The sequence below is a fragment of the Eumetopias jubatus genome, unplaced genomic scaffold (assembly GCF_037043125.1).
Source record: "Eumetopias jubatus isolate StellerSeaLion01/CBP00866 unplaced genomic scaffold, mEumJub1_p1.0 scaffold_9, whole genome shotgun sequence".
Taxonomy (NCBI): domain Eukaryota; kingdom Metazoa; phylum Chordata; class Mammalia; order Carnivora; family Otariidae; genus Eumetopias; species Eumetopias jubatus.
The window spans coordinates 32,149,958-32,173,313 of NW_028274815.1; the positions used below are offsets into that span (position 1 = coordinate 32,149,958).

At 37.6% G+C, this 23,356-nt stretch overlaps 1 protein-coding gene across 5 annotated transcripts in view; it reads right to left on the minus strand.

Annotated features, from left to right (window-relative positions):
* Positions 1 to 4,956: 4,956 nt before the first annotated feature.
* The window catches only part of SOS1 (SOS Ras/Rac guanine nucleotide exchange factor 1), a 140,404-nt gene continuing 122,004 nt past the window's right edge, over positions 4,957 to 23,356 (minus strand). Inside the window, exons 18-23 of one of the 5 annotated variants that reach the window (XM_028117268.2) lie at positions 16,592 to 16,764; positions 16,261 to 16,377; positions 14,712 to 14,976; positions 9,341 to 9,385; positions 7,508 to 7,626; positions 4,957 to 6,575 (exon numbers count right to left, since the gene is read on the minus strand). In XM_028117268.2, the coding sequence (XP_027973069.1) occupies positions 6,084 to 6,575; positions 7,508 to 7,626; positions 9,341 to 9,385; positions 14,712 to 14,976; positions 16,261 to 16,377; positions 16,592 to 16,764 (1,211 nt within the window). In that variant the 3' untranslated portion in view covers positions 4,957 to 6,083. The other 4 variants (XR_003611441.2, XM_028117269.2, XM_088026401.1 and 1 more) reach the window with 4 other exon arrangements.

A 23,356-nucleotide genomic window follows, 5' to 3' on the forward strand; every position in this document is an offset into this window, starting at 1 on the left:
TAATCTTATTATGATACAGATTTTTGTTTTGTTCATTGCTATATTCCTAACATCAGAAGCATACCTGGAACAGTAACTATTTGTTGAATAGTCAGATGAAATGCTTATAATACGGTTACTCAAAACCAATTTAAGTGATAGTAAACATCAAAGGAAGCTTTGATGTCCCCATCAAAGTTATGGGGACTTTAGGATGAAATATCAACCTCTTCAAAGATACCTTAAAGCAGGCAAACTTTGAAAACATATCCCTCATAACTTTGGTTACCTTTATTAAGCACCTATTCTGTGAAAGGCATTGGGCTTCACACATATTACCTTTAAAACACAAAGGAGTCCCCCAGTAGATTATTAGCCTCATGTATTGAGGAGAAACAGAGACCCAGATTATTTAGGTAACTTCTCTGAAGTCAAATATCTAGTAAATAATGGAACCAGAATGTGTACACAGATACGTGATTCCAAGGCATCTGCTTATTGTACTCTCCCACAGTGATTCTTTCTTTTCTTGATGAGTCATGAAAAGAGAAACTAGCTTCTAAAAAAAGGACTGTACTTTTTTTTCTTGCCTCTAATGAGAATCAAGAGTCTTAAAACAATAGAATGTGCATAAGCTTTTTTGGAATTCTCTGGAAGCCATGGGCATCTCTCTGCAAAGAGGTAGGCCCCCTGTCATGGGCTATACCCTAGAGACTTAAGTGCCCTGAATCTGTGATGAGCTAATGTGATTAAAATAAGTAAAAAAGCAAACCAACCGGTTAAAATTCAAGTGACATTTCAAGAGCAAATTCAGAACCAGGTTGACTAATATCAGTATTAATGTTATTTATCTATAGCTCTTAAATTGATTACCTAGAACGTACTCAGTAATACATAATTGGATTTTAGTGGCCTACACATGGCATTTGTACAAATTAATGATTTTGTGTTTTTAAAGCGGGGGATGGGGGCGGGGAACCACAAATAAATTTTAGCTAGTCCTGAGAGCAGTCCTCCATACACCAGGAATCTGAGTCCCTTGTCTCAGGCACGAACTGGCACAGGACGCTGGCTAAGTCATCTCACTGCTCCAGGCCTTGCTTGTTCCAATTTTTAAATAAGGGTATTGGATTGCTAAGTTTTTCATCAATTTTTACATTCTGTAGTTCATCATGAATGACCTCACATTAAAAAAATTCTTCACAGTATATAACCGCAAACTGTATCTTTTTATGCCAAGCCTAGAAAGAATTGCTAAACGTCAGGCTGCCACATTCTAATAGGTCTCGATAAAACTTGCCTGTCAAGGCATTGCGGTATCTTAACTTTATAGACTACAAATGCCTCCTTGGCCCTTTGAAACGTCATCCGGGTGACACCCAAGGTCACTAAAGTACTAATTTTCATCCTAAAGGGCCTCCCATTCACTACAGTCCTAGGGCTTGAGACAGAAGGAAATACTGAACTTTCCATATATATAATATGATCCAGGAAACAGCGCCTCCAAAGCAAGACCATGATAAAGAACAAACTATTTCTATACAGAAAGCACAAGCTAAAAGGAGAATGGCGACTGATATTGGAAGGAGTGCTTTCTAAAATAAACACGTACAAAAATGATACACTTGTGGACTATGTAAGACATTTTTCTTTATTATTTTTCGGTTTATCTTAGTAATGCCAGAAAAATAACAGCCATTATTTTCACTTTAAATGCAAACCAAATACTGCTGCACACAGAGTACAAAGATTACCTACGAACATGGTTAGGTACAAAGGCCATATTAGATGTATAGACTGCACTTTGTTTTTACATCAGAGTAAGACTGACATTGCAATTTTTTAGACAATTATTTTAGCAAATACCGTGCTACTAAACAAAGGCAAACACACACACACACACACAAACACACACACACACACATATACACAAATGTTTCAACTGAAGTTATACATGTCACTTTGACAAAGGCTTCTCTCTGGTGAGTTTCACCAGATATTTGCACCCTAAGGTCCCCTGCCCTGATCCCGCCCCCAAATGCTGACTTGATCTGAAGAAAAAAATTAGAGATGTTCTTAATCAAAGGCACATTTGGCAGCTACTGAAAGTGGCATGCATCTGGCACAGGTGCACTCTCCCTAAAGCCACACCACATGTGACTTCCATCCTCTGCATCTTGTTTGAGTGGTAGTTCAAGGTGATCCACCTTTAGCTAACTTGCTTTCTAATTTTGCAGCAATTGGCTATTTAATGCACTATTTTCATTAAAGGCAAAGGGAAATTTGCTCACAGTTGACAGAAAATGCACTTTACGGTGTCAAAAATGGAAAATAAGGCATGAAATTTACAAAACAAGTTACAAGTGCTTTTGTTTAGATTTATCATCTAGACTTCATGCTTCTTAGCTAGAGCTCAAAATATTTCATTGGCTCATGTATAAGGGATTATGAAATGATTTTAAGTTAGTAAGGAGATGTTTCAAAAGAAAAATACTGAATAAATAAACTAAGTCATCACTTTCCCTTATAAATAATTCTACTGCATAATTCTTTCAGCCAAACTGGTATTAACCTGGTGATGTTTCTTCTACTGGTAAAGATTAACGTGCAACAGGACCTACACTTGTACAACAGCCATAAAATATAGGTTAGAAGAATAAGTGAACCTACCCATAGCAGCAGAATACCAAGAAATAAATGGCTAAATTTCTTTCTTTCTAAATCAGGAGGAAATAAAAGGTTTTCCCCAATATATATACAACACCAACAAATTGGGAACCTCTCCCTCCATTTCCATGATTTGTTTTGCCGAGCCACTTAAAACTGAATTTAAGCTATCGTTAAAAGGATGAAATACATGACTAAAGTAAGCTAAACTTGAGAATTAAGATCATGGTCATAGATAACCAGCTAAGTTTTGGTTTGTGTAACTTTCATTTTGTGGAAAAACCCATAAAGAATTTAGAACCATAATATAGCTTCCAAGTGAGAGTACTTGTTCACTGGACTGTTGTGTTGATGGTAGTTTTCATAGTGGCGTGCACTTTCCTAAATTCACATCCATTAGAACATTCTTGAGCCGTTAGAGCATGGTATCCCACTAAACACATAACTTGATACCCAACAACCTTTAATTAAGCAAACTTTTAATGCTTGTATACTTCCTGGTAAGTTTGTACTCTTAAAATACATGGGGAGGGCTGGGAACAGTCAATTATCTGTCTTTCAATAAACTTAGAAACATACACTTATCTGTTCCTGTTTTAAAAAGTGCTTAGATGTGAAAAGCCTCCCTTTCTATTGTTATTGTTTTGTCAGCCCACTTAAGTAAATTCAACCTTGAAATGTTTTTATTTTGTGATCCGAGGATAATGAACCTTCTAAGAACATTTCCATTTCTAAAAGAAATGTCCCATATTTTGGAATGTGGTTTAGAAATAGTCATGCCGCACTGTCTTGTAATGTTCCGGATTCAAAAGCAGAATTTTGTGGTGATGCAGTTCTCTTCTCAGCCACTTCTTGTCCCTGAATAAGTATATTTTAGTTACTACAAAGAATAAATTTGTCAGCTAGTTAATGCTTCATGTATGAAGAAGGCAAGGATAGTTTTCTCACCTCTGTTTAAGGGCATCCAATTGGGATTTTTTCTAATCAGTTACCACTGCAGAAAATATTTTTACCCAAAATGTCAACTTCAGAATAAAAATATCCTCTATCCACAATACTGATGCACAGTGAAGTGGTCTCCTAGAACCACTGGAGTAGGAGAATGGTTCCCTTTCGGATAAGTAGAATTAGAACTCCAATTCTGAGCTTTTCCTCTTTAAAAGATCAGGCGGGTTGAAAAGCATTACTGAAGGCTAACACACTGGCCAGAGAGATACTGAATGGGCTCCAATGTGACGTCTCACGTCTCAGGTTCTCATTTGGAGTGGGGTGCGGGGTAATTAAAAAGAGAAGTGATCAATAAGACATATAAAGGGAAATCCTAGGGGAAATGAGGCTGATCTAATAAAAAGTCATGGGGGATTCTGGAATGTGTATTATGATTACTTGCAGCAGCACTAGTAGTAGGCTTAGATAAACACTTGTTGAATGAATGGTCTTATGGACACTTTGTGTACAAGAGTGGATTTGAAATTAATTTTTTGGGAGACTTTTAAAAGGAGACATTTTACAAAGAGAAAAATGGCTACCATAATAGGAATGGTACAGATATTAAACAAAAAAAGGTTCAACTCTAACAAATAAGAAAGGATATGATAGGATGGATTGCTTAATGATGATGCAATCAACATTCTGGTCTTAAAGGACTATATACTGTACTACTGGGATGTACATTTAATGCTCTAATAAATATCACAGGAAATTATTAAAGTACTAGGTTTCCACCATGATGCAGCACTTCTAAAAATGTCTCTAATGGCATGGTTAACAGAATTGCTGAGATGTTGCTTCATTATTCTGAGGACACATGCAGATACTGATGAACTGATGACTCTCTAATGATGGAATACTGCACATTTCACAGACATTGTAGTGGAGATTAATAAAACTTTTTCTCTTTGACAAGTTGCATGCATTTCAGTCACAGTATTGGTTAGACTCAGACGATCAGTACATAGGCTTAACGAATAATCCATATTATGATACTAATGATGTAGGCAGATGTTCTATTATGAATAGTTTTGATAGAGCAAAGACCTCAAGCAAGGTAGAATGTTTAATATAAACTAACAAACTGTATACACGTTGCCTAGGAAATTAAAAAACTTACAAAGTTCTGCTTAAAAGATACCCATCCTATTCTAACCCAATTTTTTCCTACATGCCAAACTGTAACTTTAGATCATTCTTTAAATACATACATCCAGAACTAGAAACCAAGGCGTACCACAATACGTGCTTTTATGCTTAGTGTTTGCGTGTGTGTGTGTGTGTGTGTGTGTGTCAACTGAAAGAAATAAGAATCAACCATTTTCTCCATATAATAATTTAATATATGCCAGCCAAACAAAGTATTTGTATCTTTATTCAATTAAATTAAAACAGACCATAACATTCACTATATACACATGATTTCGGCAATGCAAGGTAATTCTAGATATGCTGATTACTCAACTATCAGTAAAACATGAACGGTGTCAGTGATGCCCAGCAAGCGCTCCTTTTCACACCAGGTGACTGCGTTTCCAGAGTCCGGTTAGAGGGACAGCTATGAGCCATGACATGGATTATCAGTAAACTTTTGTGGGAGAAGGGGGGAAAGTAAGAATCTAGCATAGATTAACAGTCTCCTAAGTGTAAATCGTATACTTGACAGTTACATTTTTAAAAAAGTTCTGTCACCTTAATGACACAAAACTTCTCTCGTTTGAAGGCAATACCACCATGTTTTGTTTGTGTAGGGGGGGTGGGGGAATGCTCTTAAAATTAGTATAATTACTCCTTAAAAAAAAGAAAGAAAGAAGAAAGAAAGAAAGCAAAAACGAAAAGAAAAAAAGTACCTCTTTGGTGAAGCCTCGGTACCCATTCACTTCACTGTAATAGTCTGTAAACAGGACTGCCACAGTGCTGGGCCCTGACTCCAAAGAGCTCAGGCACCACAGCCGCTCCTCACAGTCCTCTGAATGATTTGTAAGAAAATATTTTAAAGTAGGACGAGTAAAAGCAAAGGAAAACAAAGGAGATATGAAGATCCCTGTTTAAGATTTCTTTTTAAAAAGTGCATATTTTGAATTACAAAAGCTGTCATCATGTGGGCCTGCTGGACACTAGACTGTGTTTTCCATCCCTTTAATGATAAAGATCGCTTCACAAAAAGGGGACTCCTGCCTATTGGCTGGGAAAGTCCCTTTCCTCGATCTTCAGGTGCAATCAGTTGTCCAATTCCTTTAGATCGGTCTTCCCAGATTTGAAACGAATACCATTTTCACGTATAATTACGTCTTGGGTAAGGTTCGTTGTCTTACGCTGCATCCTGAAGTAGAGTCGGTAGTGTTGGGAGCTGTCGTTTCAACCCCCCCAGCGCTGGCTTGCTCAGTGCGCCCATCGCCAGCACTGGGTCTACGGCCAGCAAAACGTCCGTCCTGGAACAGAGCAACTCAGGAGGAATGGGCGTTCTCCAGCAGCGGTGGTCCGTCTCTGTGCATGGATGGGTGTGTGTGCTCCCTTTTATAAGTTTTTGGAGGGAGTTTAGGGATATGTTGAGAAGTGCTTTGTCGTGGAGGAACAGGTGGCCCAGTGATGGAAGGAAGGTCCACTTCTTGTGTCAATGGCGGTGACGGCAGATGCCTTCTCGTGCCATGGGGAGATGGTGTCTGAGGAGGAGGTGGTGTAAAAGGGGAAGGGCTGTTTGGGAAGAAGGCATTGCCATGATCGCTTTTTTTGCCCAAAGGGGGAGGCTGGAGATGTAGCGGGGAGCTGGAGAAAACATCAGGTGTCCTCACAGGTTCTCGCGGTGGTAATAAGGGAGGGCTCTCAGGAGGGTCTGATATAGAGGTCCGGTCTGATATTGAGTATCGTGGTGAATAGGCTTTGGATGTGGGCTGCCTAGGAGGAATCGCTGGGGGGCTGTCCAAATGCTTAGACATGATCTAACACAAATGAGAAAAAGAATAAAACACAAATTTATTAGCAAATTATGTAGTACCATGAATACATTAAAAATTAAGTTGGGGTTTTCAAACACACTATTGGTAGAGCCCTAGGTGTGGATCAGGGCGTTTTGCCACATGTTTTAAATGGGGGATTATGCCCATTTATTAAGATTTTTTTTCTAAGTTTTTATTTTTCTCAAAATTTTGTTGTTTGCTACTGCTTACCTATCAATCTAATATAAAATCATTTATGACTCAACATAAGTTCATCTTATAATTTTGTTTAAAATTACTATATTAACATTTTATGATGTTCTGCAAAGTGTCTTGACTTGTCCAGGTGCTCTGCTCTCTGGACATTCAGAACCACTAAATCAAGTTAACAGTTGACAAAGAAAGAAGCTTAAACAAGTGGAAAAAATGGCTATTACAAGCCTTTAAGGTCTCTTCCAACCCAGAACTGTCGTGCAAATCCCATTTAAAAGCATGTCAGATTTACTTTTTTTATTATTATTTATTATTTTTATATAAATATTATTATTTATTAAGGGCTCAGATAGGTAATGTTTAAGTTTTACTTAAAATGTGATTTCACATAAAGCTTCACACCTCTTCGCTTCTTTCTCTTTCTCTGTATAGTCTCTGCTTGAGACATTATTCTTTACAGATTAAACTTGTTTTTTCCTTGACAGGACCCATAATTTAGATTTATAAGGGTTTTGAAAATATACCAAAAAAACTACATTCAGAAGAAAGGAAATAAACATGACTTCAGGGTAAATCCGTATCTAGTCCTCGTCTATACTCTGTTAAGCTCAGCTACCCTGAAGTGTTAGCCTAATCCTGTGGGAACTAAACTAGACAGGGGGGCATGATTATAATGTAACCATAACGACTCCAGTGTCCGGATGACAGTACTCCCTACTTACCTTAGACGGCGAAGATTCGGCGGGGGCAGATTCCGGCCGTCTTCGTGGAGGAACGGGAGGGGGGAGGGGCACTTCATCAGTGCCCTTGGTTAAACTTATAGACGATACTGAAGCAGATCCTGTAGGATGTTACATTTTTTTAAAAGTTCACAGGAATTTTATTTAATCTATTAATCCTGAAAAGGCTTAGCTGGAAACTGCTTATATTTATTAAAAGAAACATACAGAATTATCAAAAGCAGTTCAATAAACCAATACACAATAGTATTTCCTTGATTAAAGCAAACTGCTATAAAAGCATGCAGAAATTTCTTAGCAGAATTTTCAGAAAAAAAAACTGCCTAAGATATTCGTTATTTTGCTTCTTGAACAAAATAACATTCCCACTGTTAATCTATTATTGGGATTTTTTATTTGGATATGATTCTCAGGTATCTGGGAGAAACAGCAAACCACTAAAAACTTTTGGAATGGTAATTTTGTTAAGCTTTTGTGATGGGCTCATTTTCTTTTTCTGACTTTATTAGTATAGAATTTCCCTGCCCTTACTGGATAGTCCTTGGGATTAGTTTCTGATCTTAACTGCTCTCCCCAGGTAGTCTCTCGAAGGATGCCAGGGAGAGAATCTCATGTCTGGGGGAGGGGTCTCCTCACTTTGCTTAGGTATAGACTGGCTCTCCTTGGCGGGTGAGGAAAATCAGGTTCATCATACTCTAACCCAAAAATTTTAATTGTGATGGAGCTATTTAAGATGACGGAGGCAGCCCTGATAAAAACAGAAATTACACTAGAATCTAGTGAACCCGATTTAAGAATAAGTTGATGAACTGGCACAAAAAAGGTAAGTAAAGTTTCTAATTAGAACTTATCCTATAGACATTTATGATGACAAGGGCATAATATAGGCATAAGGTAATTACATTATTTAAAGACAACATTTATGTAAGTTGTTAGTTTATGCGCAGTATAAAAAAGATGAAAAAATACATAAATGATTATTCAGAGTTATACTTAGCAGGTTCTTGTTTTCCTTTAAGTATCAACAGCTTTTATTTTGTCAATTAAAAGTTATAACAATATAGAACTTAAAGAGTACTTTGTGTACTGATACTCAAATGAGCAACATTTTGATCACCTACCTTTTTTCTTAAGAGACTATGTAGTAAATTAATTTAGCTTATAACTCAGGTTTTCCATCATACACATTTTGAAATCATTTATATGAAGGACAGCAAAACCACTAATCTATTAGCTTAAAACTTACGGAATCATTTGGTGAATTGTTAGTTGACTTGAAAAATAAAAGCAAATGTCTACAGTGGAACTTTATTTTGCTCAACAGTGATGAATATTTAGGCTGTATAAGTAGTTACAGTGATAAGACAGTTGTTCTAAAGTCAAATAAGAGTCATTTGCCTAGAGTCTGTGCCGTCGCCAGGCTAAGTGTATCTTGTGATTCTGATACCGCAGTAGCCACTAGCATTCCCACAGGCGCATGCATGCTCTTGCTGTTTTTTTTTTTTTTAAAGTTGAGCATTAAAATATATTTAGAACTCTACAGTTGGAAAAGAGAAATGGTTAAATGTGGAAGTCACCCATATAATGTTCTTTTGAAAGAGAAAACAGGTTTTACAAAAAGCATGAAAAGTATCTGAGTTGAAGCAAATCATTTATGATCAGAAGAGAGCACAAGTGAAGCCCTCACTGCTACGGTATTGCAAGCAAGCTATCAAGGCCACCAGGCCCAAGAGGAGTTTTAGCAGGGAAGGTGACGCGTGGTTTAATTTTTAAAGCCAAAGCAAGAATTAGGAGTCTTAAACCAAATATACTAACTTGGGCCATGGGGCAGTGAAACTTGGATAAAGATGGTATCGCTGCCTGTGAAAGGAAACAAGAAAGAGGAGATTGTTTTTCTTTCATTGATAAATTCAACTCATCTGTAAAAATGCATTTATGATAAAAATGTCATTTTTGTCATTCTAATTGTAAAGAATGGTACAGCAGTCTTTAGTAAAAGCGCATGACTTCTTACTTTTGAGAAAAATAAAGAACTAAATTGAGCTAATATACTGGGAATTTTGACGATTTTCTTTTAGATTCACTACCTGATGTCATAGTAAGTAAATGAAAAGCATTCATGAGAAAACGAAAATATCCTCTATTAGTGGAAGACTTTAAATAAAAAAGTGTCTAAACCCAATTCAAGCCAAGAATTCAGCTGGACATAGAGAAATATGTCATATAGTAAAGGTTATTTTGAAAATTCAAATGTGTGAAATAAATAGTAAATAATGAATTTGTTATGTTACTTGAAAAATAAAAGGGAATTTCTTACTAATATTATCATTATATACTTTTGAAAATGTTCTTGCAGTGTATATTCCTGTCACAAAATAGTTACAGCTTTGGATACTACAAAACAAGCTCGAAAGTGATAGAGGCTTCTCCTATATTCTTGAACACTTAAATCAATAAATATTTGGCACCTAGACACATTTTATACAGGAAACTCACTGACAAATCTAGAATGTTTCATTTCAACAGTATTAATTCTTCTAAGAAAAAGAACTGAAAACCCTATAGGCCAAAGCCCCAAGAGCATTAAAGTAGAAAACTGAGACAAGAGGCTAAGTGATCTGTGCTGGTTCTAAATCAACAGAGTTGCTGATGTGACCCTGCCTCCTATTACACATACTGAAGCGGTAATATCCAAGAGACAAAAATAATTCCTGTAGCACTAGTCTGAGCTGATTTTTTAAAAACTTCAGGTTCCTCTCTCTTTTTGCACAACAGACCATCACTCAAACAATTTGGACAATTGTTTTTTTCTAGCTGCTTTGGTCAGAACAAGGATAATTTTATGTTCCAGGTTCAGTTGGCAAGACTATTAATGTGATTGCTATTTATATAGATATGGTGGGTTTATTTCCCACATAGCCCCCGATTTCCAGCAATCTATCCCATTAATATCCTTTCTTTATGCACTGATACTTATTTGGAGGCCATGGTCACCAAGGGTAGCAATCCAGCTAATTCTACTAGGTTATCTCTCAGAAGATTAAAATTAATTTTTATACTCCTTGATAGTAAAGGAAGCTGTTACTCAGTCAATGATTCACTCCACTATTTATCAGGCATCTATGATGGAACAAGGGTTAAAGGGGTATTTACCTCTAGCGCTTACCTACGTTTTTTTCCACTTTTCTTGGAAAGGAAGTAAATATGCCTCCTGGAGATAAGCCTCAAGAACATGGTAGTACACTTAGTATAATATGGGAATAAAATAAAAACACAAAGCTTATGACAGCTACAAACTGCAGGCTTTTAGAAAGAGTTGTTATACCTATGCATAATACATACCTGTACATACACAGACTTGGCTTTGATCATATTTACATGTATGTGTATGGCACAGGCTTAGATTTGTGTGTTTGGTAAGTTAAGGGCACTTTGCTGATTTGTCATTTTAAACGAATTTCTTGGTCTCTAAGAACTATATACTAGAAATTCTGTACTAGCTAGGTACTGAACAAATTTACTGATAATGACTTAGGAGTGAAGCCCAATTAATTAAAAAAGTAGTACTAATTTGTTAGGTATAAATCCCAGACAAAAGATCAGTGGTTCTCAATCTTGGCTACACATTGCAATCCCCCTGGAAAGCTTTAAAAAAAAAAAAAAAGTACTGATTCTTAGTGCCAGTACCAGTCTAATTCAAGTGTGGGCGGGGCATATAGGTAGGTTGTTTGTTTTTTTTTAAGCTTCCCAGGGGATCATACTGTATAGTCAGGATTGAAACCCTGTTGAAGATACTTTCCAATTTATAACAGTCATTCTTGAAAATAGGAACAAGCATTTTCCTATAGAAAAAAATTCTATAAATCATGAATAACTTCTTAAACTCACAAAAGCCTGTTAAATGCAAATGTATCTGAGATTAGAAACTAAGCATCTACAACAATCTTCTATGAAGAAAAGCCTTGCATTCTAGCTTGAAATGCTTGCAATACATCTTTTTTGGTCAAAGCTTCCTCTCCTGAGGGCTACAGCCGAAGCTCACGGGCAGCACAAGACCAGGTGGGACCTCTGGCTCCCTTTCGTCACCTAGCAATCTTCAAACAGGAAGGCACGTAGTGTACTTCTTCCTCCTCTCCACCTTGTGAAGGCAGCAGAAACAAAACAGCAAGCGTCATGGTGACTGTCTTCACCACCTCAAAGGTGGAGCTGGCCAGGGCAAGGTGTGGAGCTGGGCTGAGTGGGAGGGTCTATGTAGCAGCACTAAGGGGTTGGCCAGTTTCCTTACCTCTCTGTCCTCACCACAAAGCTTCCCGTGACCACTCTTGCCCATTCTGTGGTCATCTTTGTGTAAACTTCCACAGCACTGTGTCTTCACCACTCATTTAGCATTTTGCTGAGCCCTTATGTATCTTCTCTGATAAAGCTTGCAATCTTACTGAGAGTGAAAAATAAACATAGTACAAAGAGAATCATGGCATTTAACAATGGTTAAAGCACTGAACTATGATTTTCTTTGTACTATGATTATTTTTCATCTCTCAGTAAGATTATGAGCTTTACCAGAGAAGATGTGATGTATAAGTGCTTGGCAAGGAATGAGATATGCAACAGATACTGGCTGATTAATTATGGTTTTAAAGTAAACTGTTTTGAAAGACAAAACTATAAGAAGCAAAAAAGCACTATTATAACTGATCAAAAATTGTAATTGAACTTTGCCTTTTGAAAAACTTAGGCAATGGAATTTTCTGCCGTGTATTGAGTGGAGTATGTTCAGATGACGTAAGAATGTAGGCCCAGCAGCGCTTTCCTGACAGGCTCTGAGGACGTAGGAACTCTCAGTGGGCAACACAGTGGGCAAGCTGGGCGCTCCGCTGACCCCCACAGCCCTCGCAGGTCTGTTAAGCAGAGGTGGGGTCATCAGCACCTGAGGACCTTGACGACACAAAGGCCACGGGTAAGTTTTAAGTAAGGGACTGAGCTTACAGATGGTTTTATATCATGCTGGCTTCTCTGATTTCAAAATCAGTTATTTTCAGTATTTACTAAGAGGAAAGGGAATAGTAACAGGAATTTTCTTTATCACAAAGAAAGCGAAATTGAGAAAACCCTCCAAGCTAAGCTTGCAAAGCCTAACTTCTGGAACGGTGGTTTCTCCACCTTCCAGCTGTTGAATACTGTTCCCCTGCCACGTAGGGACAGGGCACTGCATCCAGAATGATTCCTTCTTCCCTCTGTGACTAACTGCTTTAAAGATTCAGCACTAGTAGGCAAGGTTAATGTGCTTATCTCTTGTTTTTCCCACCTCTTCCATTTTTAGCTACTTTTTAAGCTGAGAGAAGTAGAATTTGCAACTGATAGCTTTCATGCGATTTCAATAATTTATTTATGCAGGAATCTTTATAATATAGACCATAGCTATGTGCACTAAGGAAAAAAAAACCCTGCAAACAGTTAAACAGGTCAGAATTAATAATGATTTTAGGTTGGGTATACTGCAAAAAGTGCTGGTCTTATTAATTTTAGAGGGTTTATGAATTGGGGAAAATAAGTGGCATTTTTGTTTTTTCACCTGGTGTTTATTTGAACTTACCAAAAATATCTGGTAGCTTAATATGTATATAACGTGCCCCATAATCCCCAGTAGCCAAATAAAGCCAAGATGTAGTAATTCTCAAAACAAACACACTTTAGGTGGTAAAAAGACAAGACAAACTGCTGGGTAACTATGAATGTATGTACAACACAGGAATAAATAAATAGGATTCTGGGGACCAAATCTCAAAATAATACACCTCCAAAAATAATTTTAAGTCAATTTTTGTCAAAAAGTTAGATTGTCTAAGTTGGAAGAAACCCTAAAAATCTAGCTGGATCCCCAGAAGGCACAGAAAGTCTTTTATCTAAAGTTCACTAGCAGACTGAGATCCCAAACTGGATTCCTAACTCCTAGGTCACCCGCTTCTCGACCTCCTTCCCCACAGTAACGACATGCTGTCTCTCAGGATTGGATTCTTGTTCTCTCAGATACCAGCATAGGACTTGATCTGCACACTGAGCTTAGACAGCCAATGGGAAGAGCACCTGGAAGTGGCTGAGAGGGGTAAAGGTGATGGGATTCAAGTTTTGATTTAAACCTGAACAAACGGAAAGAGGTCGTGTGTTCTTAGAGCTCTAAAGCTCCACGTGGAATTGACTAGAAAATGAGTGGAAGCAGGGTGACCCACATATCAAAGGCAGCCTCTTCAAAGGGCTGGAGCTGAGCTGTAGTGTTTGGAAGTCACTAGCCATATGTGGATTAATAAGCATGTGAATGTGGCTAGTCTGAGTTGAGGTGTGCTATAAGTGTGAAACGCATACTGGATTTGATGATTTAGAACAAAAAAGAGAATGCCAAATAGCTCAATAAAATTTTATCTTGAGTTCATGTTGCAATGATAATACTGCAATTTAACACACTAAGTTAAATAAAATATATTATTAGAATTAATTTCACCTAATTATTTTTGCTTTTTTAAATGTGGCTATAGAATACTTAAAGTACACATGTGGCTCACATTATATTTCTACTAGACAGCACTGATCTAGAAATAAGAAAGGAAGGAGGAACAGTATGCAGTCTGTGAGATCTGTACGGCTGGGCTTGAAAGCACAGGCGGCATATTAGTGGGCGCTATGCGGCATCCCCCAGGTGGTATAGACTGAGAAAGGGTTAATAGGAGTTTAAATTGGATACTTGGTGCAAAATTTGAAAACTACAGACTTTGGTGGAAAGGGAATGATGTACTGAGTAGTATTCAAATATAGTAATTTTGGAGGCAGCATTTAAAGCACTGGACTGACAATCCTTGCAGATTTTAGGAGTTCTCTTTGTCTCCTCTAGGTAAGAGGAATGCATGTTAAATTCACCTGTTGAAAACAAATGCGCAAATCAAGTTTAAATTACCAATTTCGTCACCAGGCCTTGTGGTAAAGCATAATAAATTTAAAGAGGGCTATTCCAACAGGTTTTTAAAACTCGTAAGTTGCTGGAGTTTAGAATTTGCTTTATATTTTTATAATATCTTTTGAAATGGTATTTGTCTACAAATTTACAAAAAATAAAAAAGTTATACAGATTCTTTTTCACCTCTAGCACATATAATACTAACAATTACTTTAAAGCACTTAAAATGTTAGCACCTACTTGAGTGAAAAGGGCTCGAATGATCGGAATCAAAAACGCTGCAAACATCTGTGGTACTGGAAGCACCAGAAGCAGGAGGAGGTGTTAACGGTGTTCTTGGAGAGTTTGGTGCAGATGCTGTACTTTCTGTTTCACTTTCAGGGATCCTACTATAACTAATTTTCCTTGGCTCCTGCTGCAGAGGTGTGGGATGTCTCATGGTCCCTGGTCTTGGGTTTGATGGACGAACACCAGGAGATTTTAGGGGATAGCTATATTTTTTTGGCTGTAGACATATCAGAAGAAACACAATATTTACAACATCGTAACAGAAAGGAAGGTTTTTCTTTATATGCCTGGTAAAACTCAACTAATACCTAGGAAAACCATAAAAAACATTAACCATTACTAAAGAAGTTATATAATGATTAAAATCAAAGTGTCCAAGTTAAAATATTAACATCCCATTTCCATAAAGCCTTGGCTATCTAAAGTATTAGGCAAAGAATTTCTTTAAATAGCTGAGTCTTAGTCCTAAAAATACCAGAGTATTTGTTATCTTAATATTTTTGAATGAAATCTTTCTAAGATATGCTGTAAATTTCTCTGTTTTTTTAAACAGACATTGTTGAACTAATTTAACCTTGCTGGAAAAGCCAGGGTCATTATTATGAACTATGATACCTTACGATGCTGTAATACTGTGATGTTGGAATCGTTTGAGCTATTTACAAATGCATTATACATTGCTTCAGTTTTCGTCTGTGTGTGTGTGTGTGTGTGTGTGTGTTAGTTGTATGAAATTTTCTTACAGAGTGCTATTAGCAAGCCTCTTGGAGCAAGACTATACAGCGATGTCTAATTTGCTGTATTTTTAGTCCATCTTTTAAAAAACCATTTTATGCCTTGAGAAATTTTCTTGGGAGGTAATTGCAGAACCTTTAGTTCACAGATACTCTGAAATTTATCTTGGTTACTATGGAAGCCATTTATATTTACTTCTTGATTTTTTACTTACTTTGTGAACAAGACTGATTATATTCAGACCAGTGAGGTGATGATACTGTACATAAAACTGGCCAGGCACGAAAAAACAAAGGAAACTTTACTTTCCCACCAAAAGTATCTTTAACCAAACTTGTTATTTTTATGGCTAACGATTCATGGTTAAAAGTTTTCATAAGTCATTACCTTAGAAAAAAGTCATAAATGCATATGTTTATTACAAGTGAATTAGTATAAATTCATCAAATTTCCTGCCCTTAAAATAAATCTCAAATAACATTTTTGTTGGGAAAAAAAACTTACATATTTGCCCAATTTCTTCATCTATCAGGATTTATTCAGATTAATAATAATGCTCACTTATTTGCAATCAAGTGGGATATTCCCAAGCATACTTATTAAGCATTTATTCATTACTTTTATCCATCACATGTACACTTCATCCCTGAGTGCCCTCATGGAAAACTAATCCGTATAATACATATGGTAGTGAGGACATCACCAGACATAGACAACTGCAAAAAATATATAAATATAAAAGGAATAGAAATACGTGAATGCTTACAAATCTTGGGAGAGGCTTAGGGTTTCGTGGTTCTATTTCTAGGGATTTGTTGAAAAGATAATCTGTAAATTCTTTTTCCATGCTATTTCCCATTGGATTCAAATTTTCAAAGAACCTCTAAAATAAATGCAAAGAAATAAACAATTATTAAATATTTTAAATGCAGCTTGAAATTCACAAAAGTAACTTAAGAAAACATTTAACAACATAAGAAAAGCTGAGTTATTTTTAGCTTTATTTTTCTTTATCTCCTCTATGAAATAAACCTGCCTTTCATCAGCCGGTTTATAAACTTAATTAGAAAGATGTATCCTCAAATAATTCAACTTACTTTGATATCTGATTCTACTCGTAAACAATAAGGCTGGTTTTGGTACTGCTGGATCTCTCCTGTTATTTCTGCTACTTTCCTCCTTTTGCTAAAGTTTATAAGCTCTTTTCCATGCCTTTTTAGGACCTCAGGGTTGCCTTCTTCTGTTTTCAAGATATTAGTTAGATAAATTCCTAGAAGATATAATGAAATTATTTCAAGGATAAAAAAGGAACCAGCTAGTTCTTTTTCTTTGTCAGTAATTGTAGGCATATTACACTGCACTATCTCAATCACCATCACCAAAGATTTAAGGCACAGATTTCCATTTGATGAAAAACTAGCTAACTAAATATCAAGAGAGATATTTTTATAAGTATCAAGTTCTTCTGTGACACTTAACTTTTATAAATACACGAGAAAAAGGGAGACCAAGTTTAACAAAATTTAAGAGCTTTATCAGGATGAGTAACCAATTTCCCATACCTCCAAAGCCATATGGTATTTGACATAAGTCATTGATCTGTTAAAGGAACTTGAACATTACCCCTCACTTAATAACACACATTTCTGGCCAAAGGAGAAAATGTTAAATTCATAGGATCATATTTTGTGCTTATTCAAAGGTTGTTAGGCTTTGTAAGTCAGAGGTAGTACTGTTTGGATAGGCTTACTCGTGGGAAGGGGGAAGGATCTGCAAGCCTATCAAACACAGTATTGCATATAATTTATGTCTGTTCTGGTCTTCAGTACTTCTAGAATTAGTGGCAGTCTCCTAACTGAGCTCCTGTTTCCACATGACTGCAGGCTGTGCACTGGAGGAGGAGGAGAAGGACCCAAGTAACAGGCACTTTGGTTCTTTACATGGCCCTCTGGTGCCAGGAGCACCTTAGTTCCCTTCTGTTCTAGCATAAAGGTTCTGGAGCCAACTCTGCTGCTTTCTACTTGTGTGGTCTTGTGCAAGTTGCTTAGCTTCTCTGTGCCTTGGTTTTCTCATCTGTAAAATGAGGATAGCAGGGTTGCTTTGAGAAATAAGTGAGTAAATTTATGTATATGCTTAGAATAGGGCCTGATAAAAGTAAACACTTAGTTAGCTATGGCTCTGATTGTAGATGCTGTTGTTGCTAGTCTTGGCCTATTCTCTTAAGCTTCTGCCTTTTCCCCTAAAGTACTGACTGTGATGCTTTGGGGAAAGAAAAGGCTGTGTGTGAATATCTGAGTTCATTCACCCAGTACACAAATACTGAGTCTCCACTGTATGCCCAGCACTGCATTAGGTACTGCAGATACCAGGATGAACAAGACACATAGTCCCTGATCTCAAGGAGTTCAGAGCTTTGAATGTGGGCTACAGTCCAATTCGGTAAGTACTATATTAGCGGTCATGCATAAGATGCTAGGAGAGCACGAAGGCATGCCTAACTCTGCCTTGGGCCGGTGGGAACAGAAAAAGCATCACAGATGACGTGATGTTTACAGTAAATCTCAAGTAAGGAGTATGATGGAAGGGCATTCTAGGCAAAGCAGCAGTGCGTCTGAAGGCACTAGTTCGTGACGAAGCCTGGCAGGCATCCTCTGAGGCGGACTGTTGCACGGTATGGCCAGAGTGGACGGGTCTGGGGAGGGGGAGGCAGGGGACAGGGTATGAGGACAGACATGGGCAAGGGGCTTGGTAGTCCGATTGCCCAGCACTACAGGTTGTGCACTGCAGAAGGATCAGAAGGAACAAAACAACACTTTCGTTCTGATCACAGTTCAGTGGCTCCAAAGGCTTTTGTGGTAGAGGCATATTTTCAAATACTACAATATTTGGCCATGTTCCTGAAAAGATTAAATGACTCAAACTCAGCAAACAAGTCAGCAATAATGAAACATGATAGACATCAATGCCTGTTTGCTTCTAAAAAGTATCCAGTTTTTAAGTATATTTGTTGGCTCTTTCTTAGCACCGAGGCTACTCTTGATTAGACACCCATAAGACAAATGTACCATGTATTCTCATATGCACAGGCTTTTCATCTGCCTGCCCCTTGGCTCTTTTACTTGCAGCCAGTTATATTCTTACTACACTCTGTCGCGTGATGCACTGAGCTCAATGTTCAGTCTGACACACATACCCATACAGTACACATATTTCAGGGCAGTGGGACTCAACTTTCCAGACTGGCCACATACTGATGGCCCAACTGTGAAGGGTTTGTGGATAGCAGCACCTGGATTGGATCATGAAGAGCCCTTTTTCAAAGAGCTTAATTTTTATTCACAGTTAGGAGAGTATTAGCAAATCTGCATTCTAGAAGGATTACTCTGGCTGTACTATGAAGCCAAATGTGTTAGAAGGAGTTCAGATTAGAAGCAGGATGAGCAGTTAGCAGGATGAATGTAGTCCTGGTGAGCTGATGAGGGCTGTCCGAGGGTCTACAGGGAGAGAGTGAAGTGTGCACGTATTTAAGGGATAGACTCCACAACTAGTTAACTGGTCTGGGCAGAGGGCAGGGACGGGGTGGGTGGGAAGGAAGACTCAGCTCTGTGTCTGGCTGACTGACTGGGTGGTGGTGTAATGACTGCCACCGGGAACAAGGAGGATAATCAATTATGTGATGTTGTAGCTGTTGAAAGTATACCTTAACGAAGTTGTAAAAATGCTTTCAAGTAGCATTTTGGGAGAGCTCAGGGTAGAATCTGGAAATTATTTTATGACATATTAATGGCTAGTTAAAAGGAGAATAAATGATCAAAGAGGTGGTATCCAAATTTTGTTGATCACACACAACCATCAGTAAAAAAACGTTTAAAGCATGGATCCTATATATATAGTTTCTGAGTAAAAAAAGTAGTACAGATGTATACACAGACCTGAGTATTATGTACTGTTGAACAGTAGATCATTTTACCTAGCCTGCTCTGGTGGCAGCTGTCTGGGGAAAGGGAGAGCAGAGCAGCACGGCACAAATAATGAAGTGGGGCAAGGTTTCACGTTGTTGCTGACGCCTTTTCCAGCCTTTCTAGGAAAAAGTGGCTGCTCAGGGTTCTGGGTTCATACTTCAATTGATACATTTCTGGTGATGCAACATTACATTTACTACATGGTAATATAATTTATTTTTCTGCTCCTTCAAGAGAGCTTCTTGAGGGTAAGACTGTGTTTTATTTGTCTCTTGATTCTTGACACCTAGCCCTGGGCTTGGCATATAGAAGCATTCAACAATGTTTCTGAATGACTAAAAAGCAGCACATTATTTCAGAATAGAAGAGAAAGCATTTGAAGAATAGCTCAGGATGCAAGAGACAGTCAATCCTAAAATGGCAGGAAACAAGAGTGGAGAGGAAGCAGACTGACAAGAAACAGAAGGAGGACACAAAACTAGAGCTGTGTGAAAGGAAAGAGCAAAGCCAGCACTCCAGACCTGGATGTTTGTGCAGGGAGGTGAGGCTTGGCTGAGGGAAGGATCCGCAGCCTTTCGCCTTAGAGGAAATGTCAGTACGCCTCTCTCTCTATCCATTCACAATGACCAGAACACTTTGGTAAATGCAGGAAAACTGAGATATAGACTCAGTTTGGGAAAGTGTCAGAAGGAAAAGTTACCTGACTTTTATTCTGTAAATGGTGTAGTGCCAGCAAAAGACCTGAATGAGAATTCTGGCAAGATGACAGAGGAAGTAAAAGTGTCAGATACTATCCCTGACCCTCCCATAGAGGGGGGGTAAAAATCCACAAAAACAGTCCCCAGGATTAAGGATAAGAGTCTGGAAGGAGTTTCTACAAGCTACCATATAGACGAGACAGTCAGGAAGCAGGGCAGCACCATCTGGCTCTCCCCTCTGGCCAGAACCATGAAAGGCCGTTTGGCTAACCTCAGGAACTAGGGAAGAACAAAGATCTTCCCAGAGCAGGAGAATTGACCTTGACACAGAAGAGGCTCAATAACCAGGAAGATAAGCAGAAATGGGCAGGAAGGCGGGCAGGTGAGCTGTCTGTACCTATCAAACTAGCTACATGTTTGTGTTCACTCACCGGATCACATGGCCGACCTTAAACACAATGGAATCATACTCTAAATACAGGTCTGAAACTTTTTTTTCCCCACTTAGCATGTTATGAAGATCAGTTCTGTTAGTTCGTATGTCTGTGAGAGAGTACTTTAGGGAGTTCAGTCTGTGTGAATAAATGCTCACCAATCAGGGTGATGGGGTAGCGGGGCCACACAGGGAGTTGGGTGAACAGGCCCTCAAGTTTCTTTTCATCTCTCACAAGTGGTGACCTATCACAAGTAGTGTGACCACAAGCTCGGTGAGCACAGGGAGGGACTATGTATTTTTCACTTTTTCTAAGCACCTGACATAGTCCCTGATATTTCATAGGTACTCAAGAAATATTTGACAGATTGAATGAAATGAGTATCAGGCCTACCCAGGTCCTTTCAAGGCTCCATTGTATGAACTCGCACCATAGTCACCACACTTCAAATACATCGACTTTAATGCATCTGCTTCTTGATCCTCTTTTTGTAAACTATTTTTAAATTGTTCGTTAACTCCTTATCAAAATTATCTTTATACTCTTTCCTCTATGAACTGTGAAAGGTCTGTGCATCTTCTGTAGTGCCCAGACAGGTGTAACATTTCTAACTTACAAGATATTATGTAAGATACATTCCATTTTAAAAATTAAATCTGACTGAATCTGTACTTTTTTTTTTAAAGATTTTATTGATTTATTTGAGAGAGAGAGAGAGGGAGAGAGCGAGCATGCACTGGGCGGGGGGCAGGGCAGAGGGAGAAGCAGGTTCCCCACTGAGCAGGGAGCCCAACACGGGGCTCGATCCCAGGACCCTGGGATCATGACCTGAGCCCAAGGCAGATGCTTAACCGACCGAGCTACCCAGGTGCCTCTGAATCTGTAATTTTATAACTAAAAAAAAAAAAAAGTTTTACCAGAAAGAGAAAATAAATAAACTCAATAATTTTACCAAGAATGTAGGTAGGGGGGGCAGAAAGTTCTCAGGAAAAAAATAATAATGATAAAAAGTAATACATGATATAGAAAACAAAAGAAGAGAGTAATTACATTTAAGATTTTATCTTTTTGAAGTAAAAAGCAAAGTAAAACAAAGTAAAAATAGAAATGGGAAGATATATTGCAAATAGGAACAATTTAAAAAATAATGTTTTTGTAGATATAACTACTAGCATTTTTAAAATAATGAAATGAGACAAGTGTGTAGCAGGAAATGGAAGTAGAAAAAAATTAAGGAAGAAATGAAAATGTTACTAAAAAATTATATCCTACAAAAGATTCCAGGCCCAGATGGTTTTTCTGTTGGCCTACTTCAAAGTTTAAAGGCTAGGGGCGCCTGGGTGGCTCAGTTGTTATACGTCTGCCTTCGGCTCAGGTCATGATCCCAGGGTCCTGGGATCGAGTCCCACATTGGGCTCCCTGCTTGTGGCGGGAAGCCTGCTTCTCCCTCTCCCACTCCCCCTGCCTGTGTTCCCTCTCTTGCTCTCTCTCTGTCAAATAAATAAATAAAATCTTAAAAAAAAAGTTTAAAGGCTAGATCATTTCATGATATTCCAGAATAGAGTAAGATGGAAAGCTACTGAACTCATGTTATGAAGTAAATGTAACTATGATAACAAAAGCTGATAAATATAGCACAAAGAAAAATCACAGACCAATCTCATTTATGTAGATGGATATAAAAATCCTAATAAAAATGATAATGAATAGAATTCATTTGTACACTTAAAAGATCCACTATGAATAAATAAGGTTTGATATTAGTAAATAGGAAAGTTCAGCATTAGTAAACCTATAATTTTTATTTGCTAAGCAAGAAAAATTATTTTTCCCCCACTAAGAGGTGGCCAACTATTATAAAAGTAAATGTATTTGCTAACAAAAACCCAGAAGGTAACTATGAAAAGAAACTTTAACGTAATAAAAAGCATCTAATCAAGCAAATAGAATTATACCTATTCCCACTGAAACTGAAATTAAAACAGAGCTACTTATTTTTATCATTATTGTTTAATCTTTATTTGGGAAGGTATGACCAATGCTATAAAGCCTAACACAGAAATAAGACCAAAGGAAGAGACATGATTAAATATTTAGGAAAGCCAAGGAAATTAAAAATTCTTACAATTAAGGGTAATTGATTATTAAAAAATGAATACCATTCAGAACCAAAAGTACCTAGGAAAAAGTTAAGTATCATAAATGTTCTTTCCAAATTAACTGATAGACTGTTCCAACTATATTTTGGGGAATTATCACCCTCCATTATAAAGTTCAGAGACAAAATTGGCAAAGAAAATACTGAAGTGGCATTGAAGAACCAACTTTGTCATATATGAAAACACTATAAAGCAAGGTTTCTTAGCCTTGGGCATTACTGACCTTTTGGACTGGATAATTCTTTGTTGTCAGGGGCTGTCCTGTGCATTGTAGGATGTTAGCAACATTCCTGCCTTCTACCCACTAGAAGCCTCTAGCACCTCCCAATTAGAACAACAAAAAATGTCTCCAAACATTGCCAAATGTTCCCTGGGGGGCAAAAATTGCTCCTTGTTGAGAATCACAGATTATAAAGTGCCAATCATTAAAAACTGGGGCACTTGTATAAGAAGTTAATGGGAAACAATATTTATTAAAGAAAGAGGTACCATATATAAATGGGATAAGGAAAATTACTCAATAAACCTGGGTCAACAAATGAACAATCTGGTGGAGAAATAAATTTGAAGATTTCATATATCTAAAAGAGACTTTGATTAAAGAGTTAA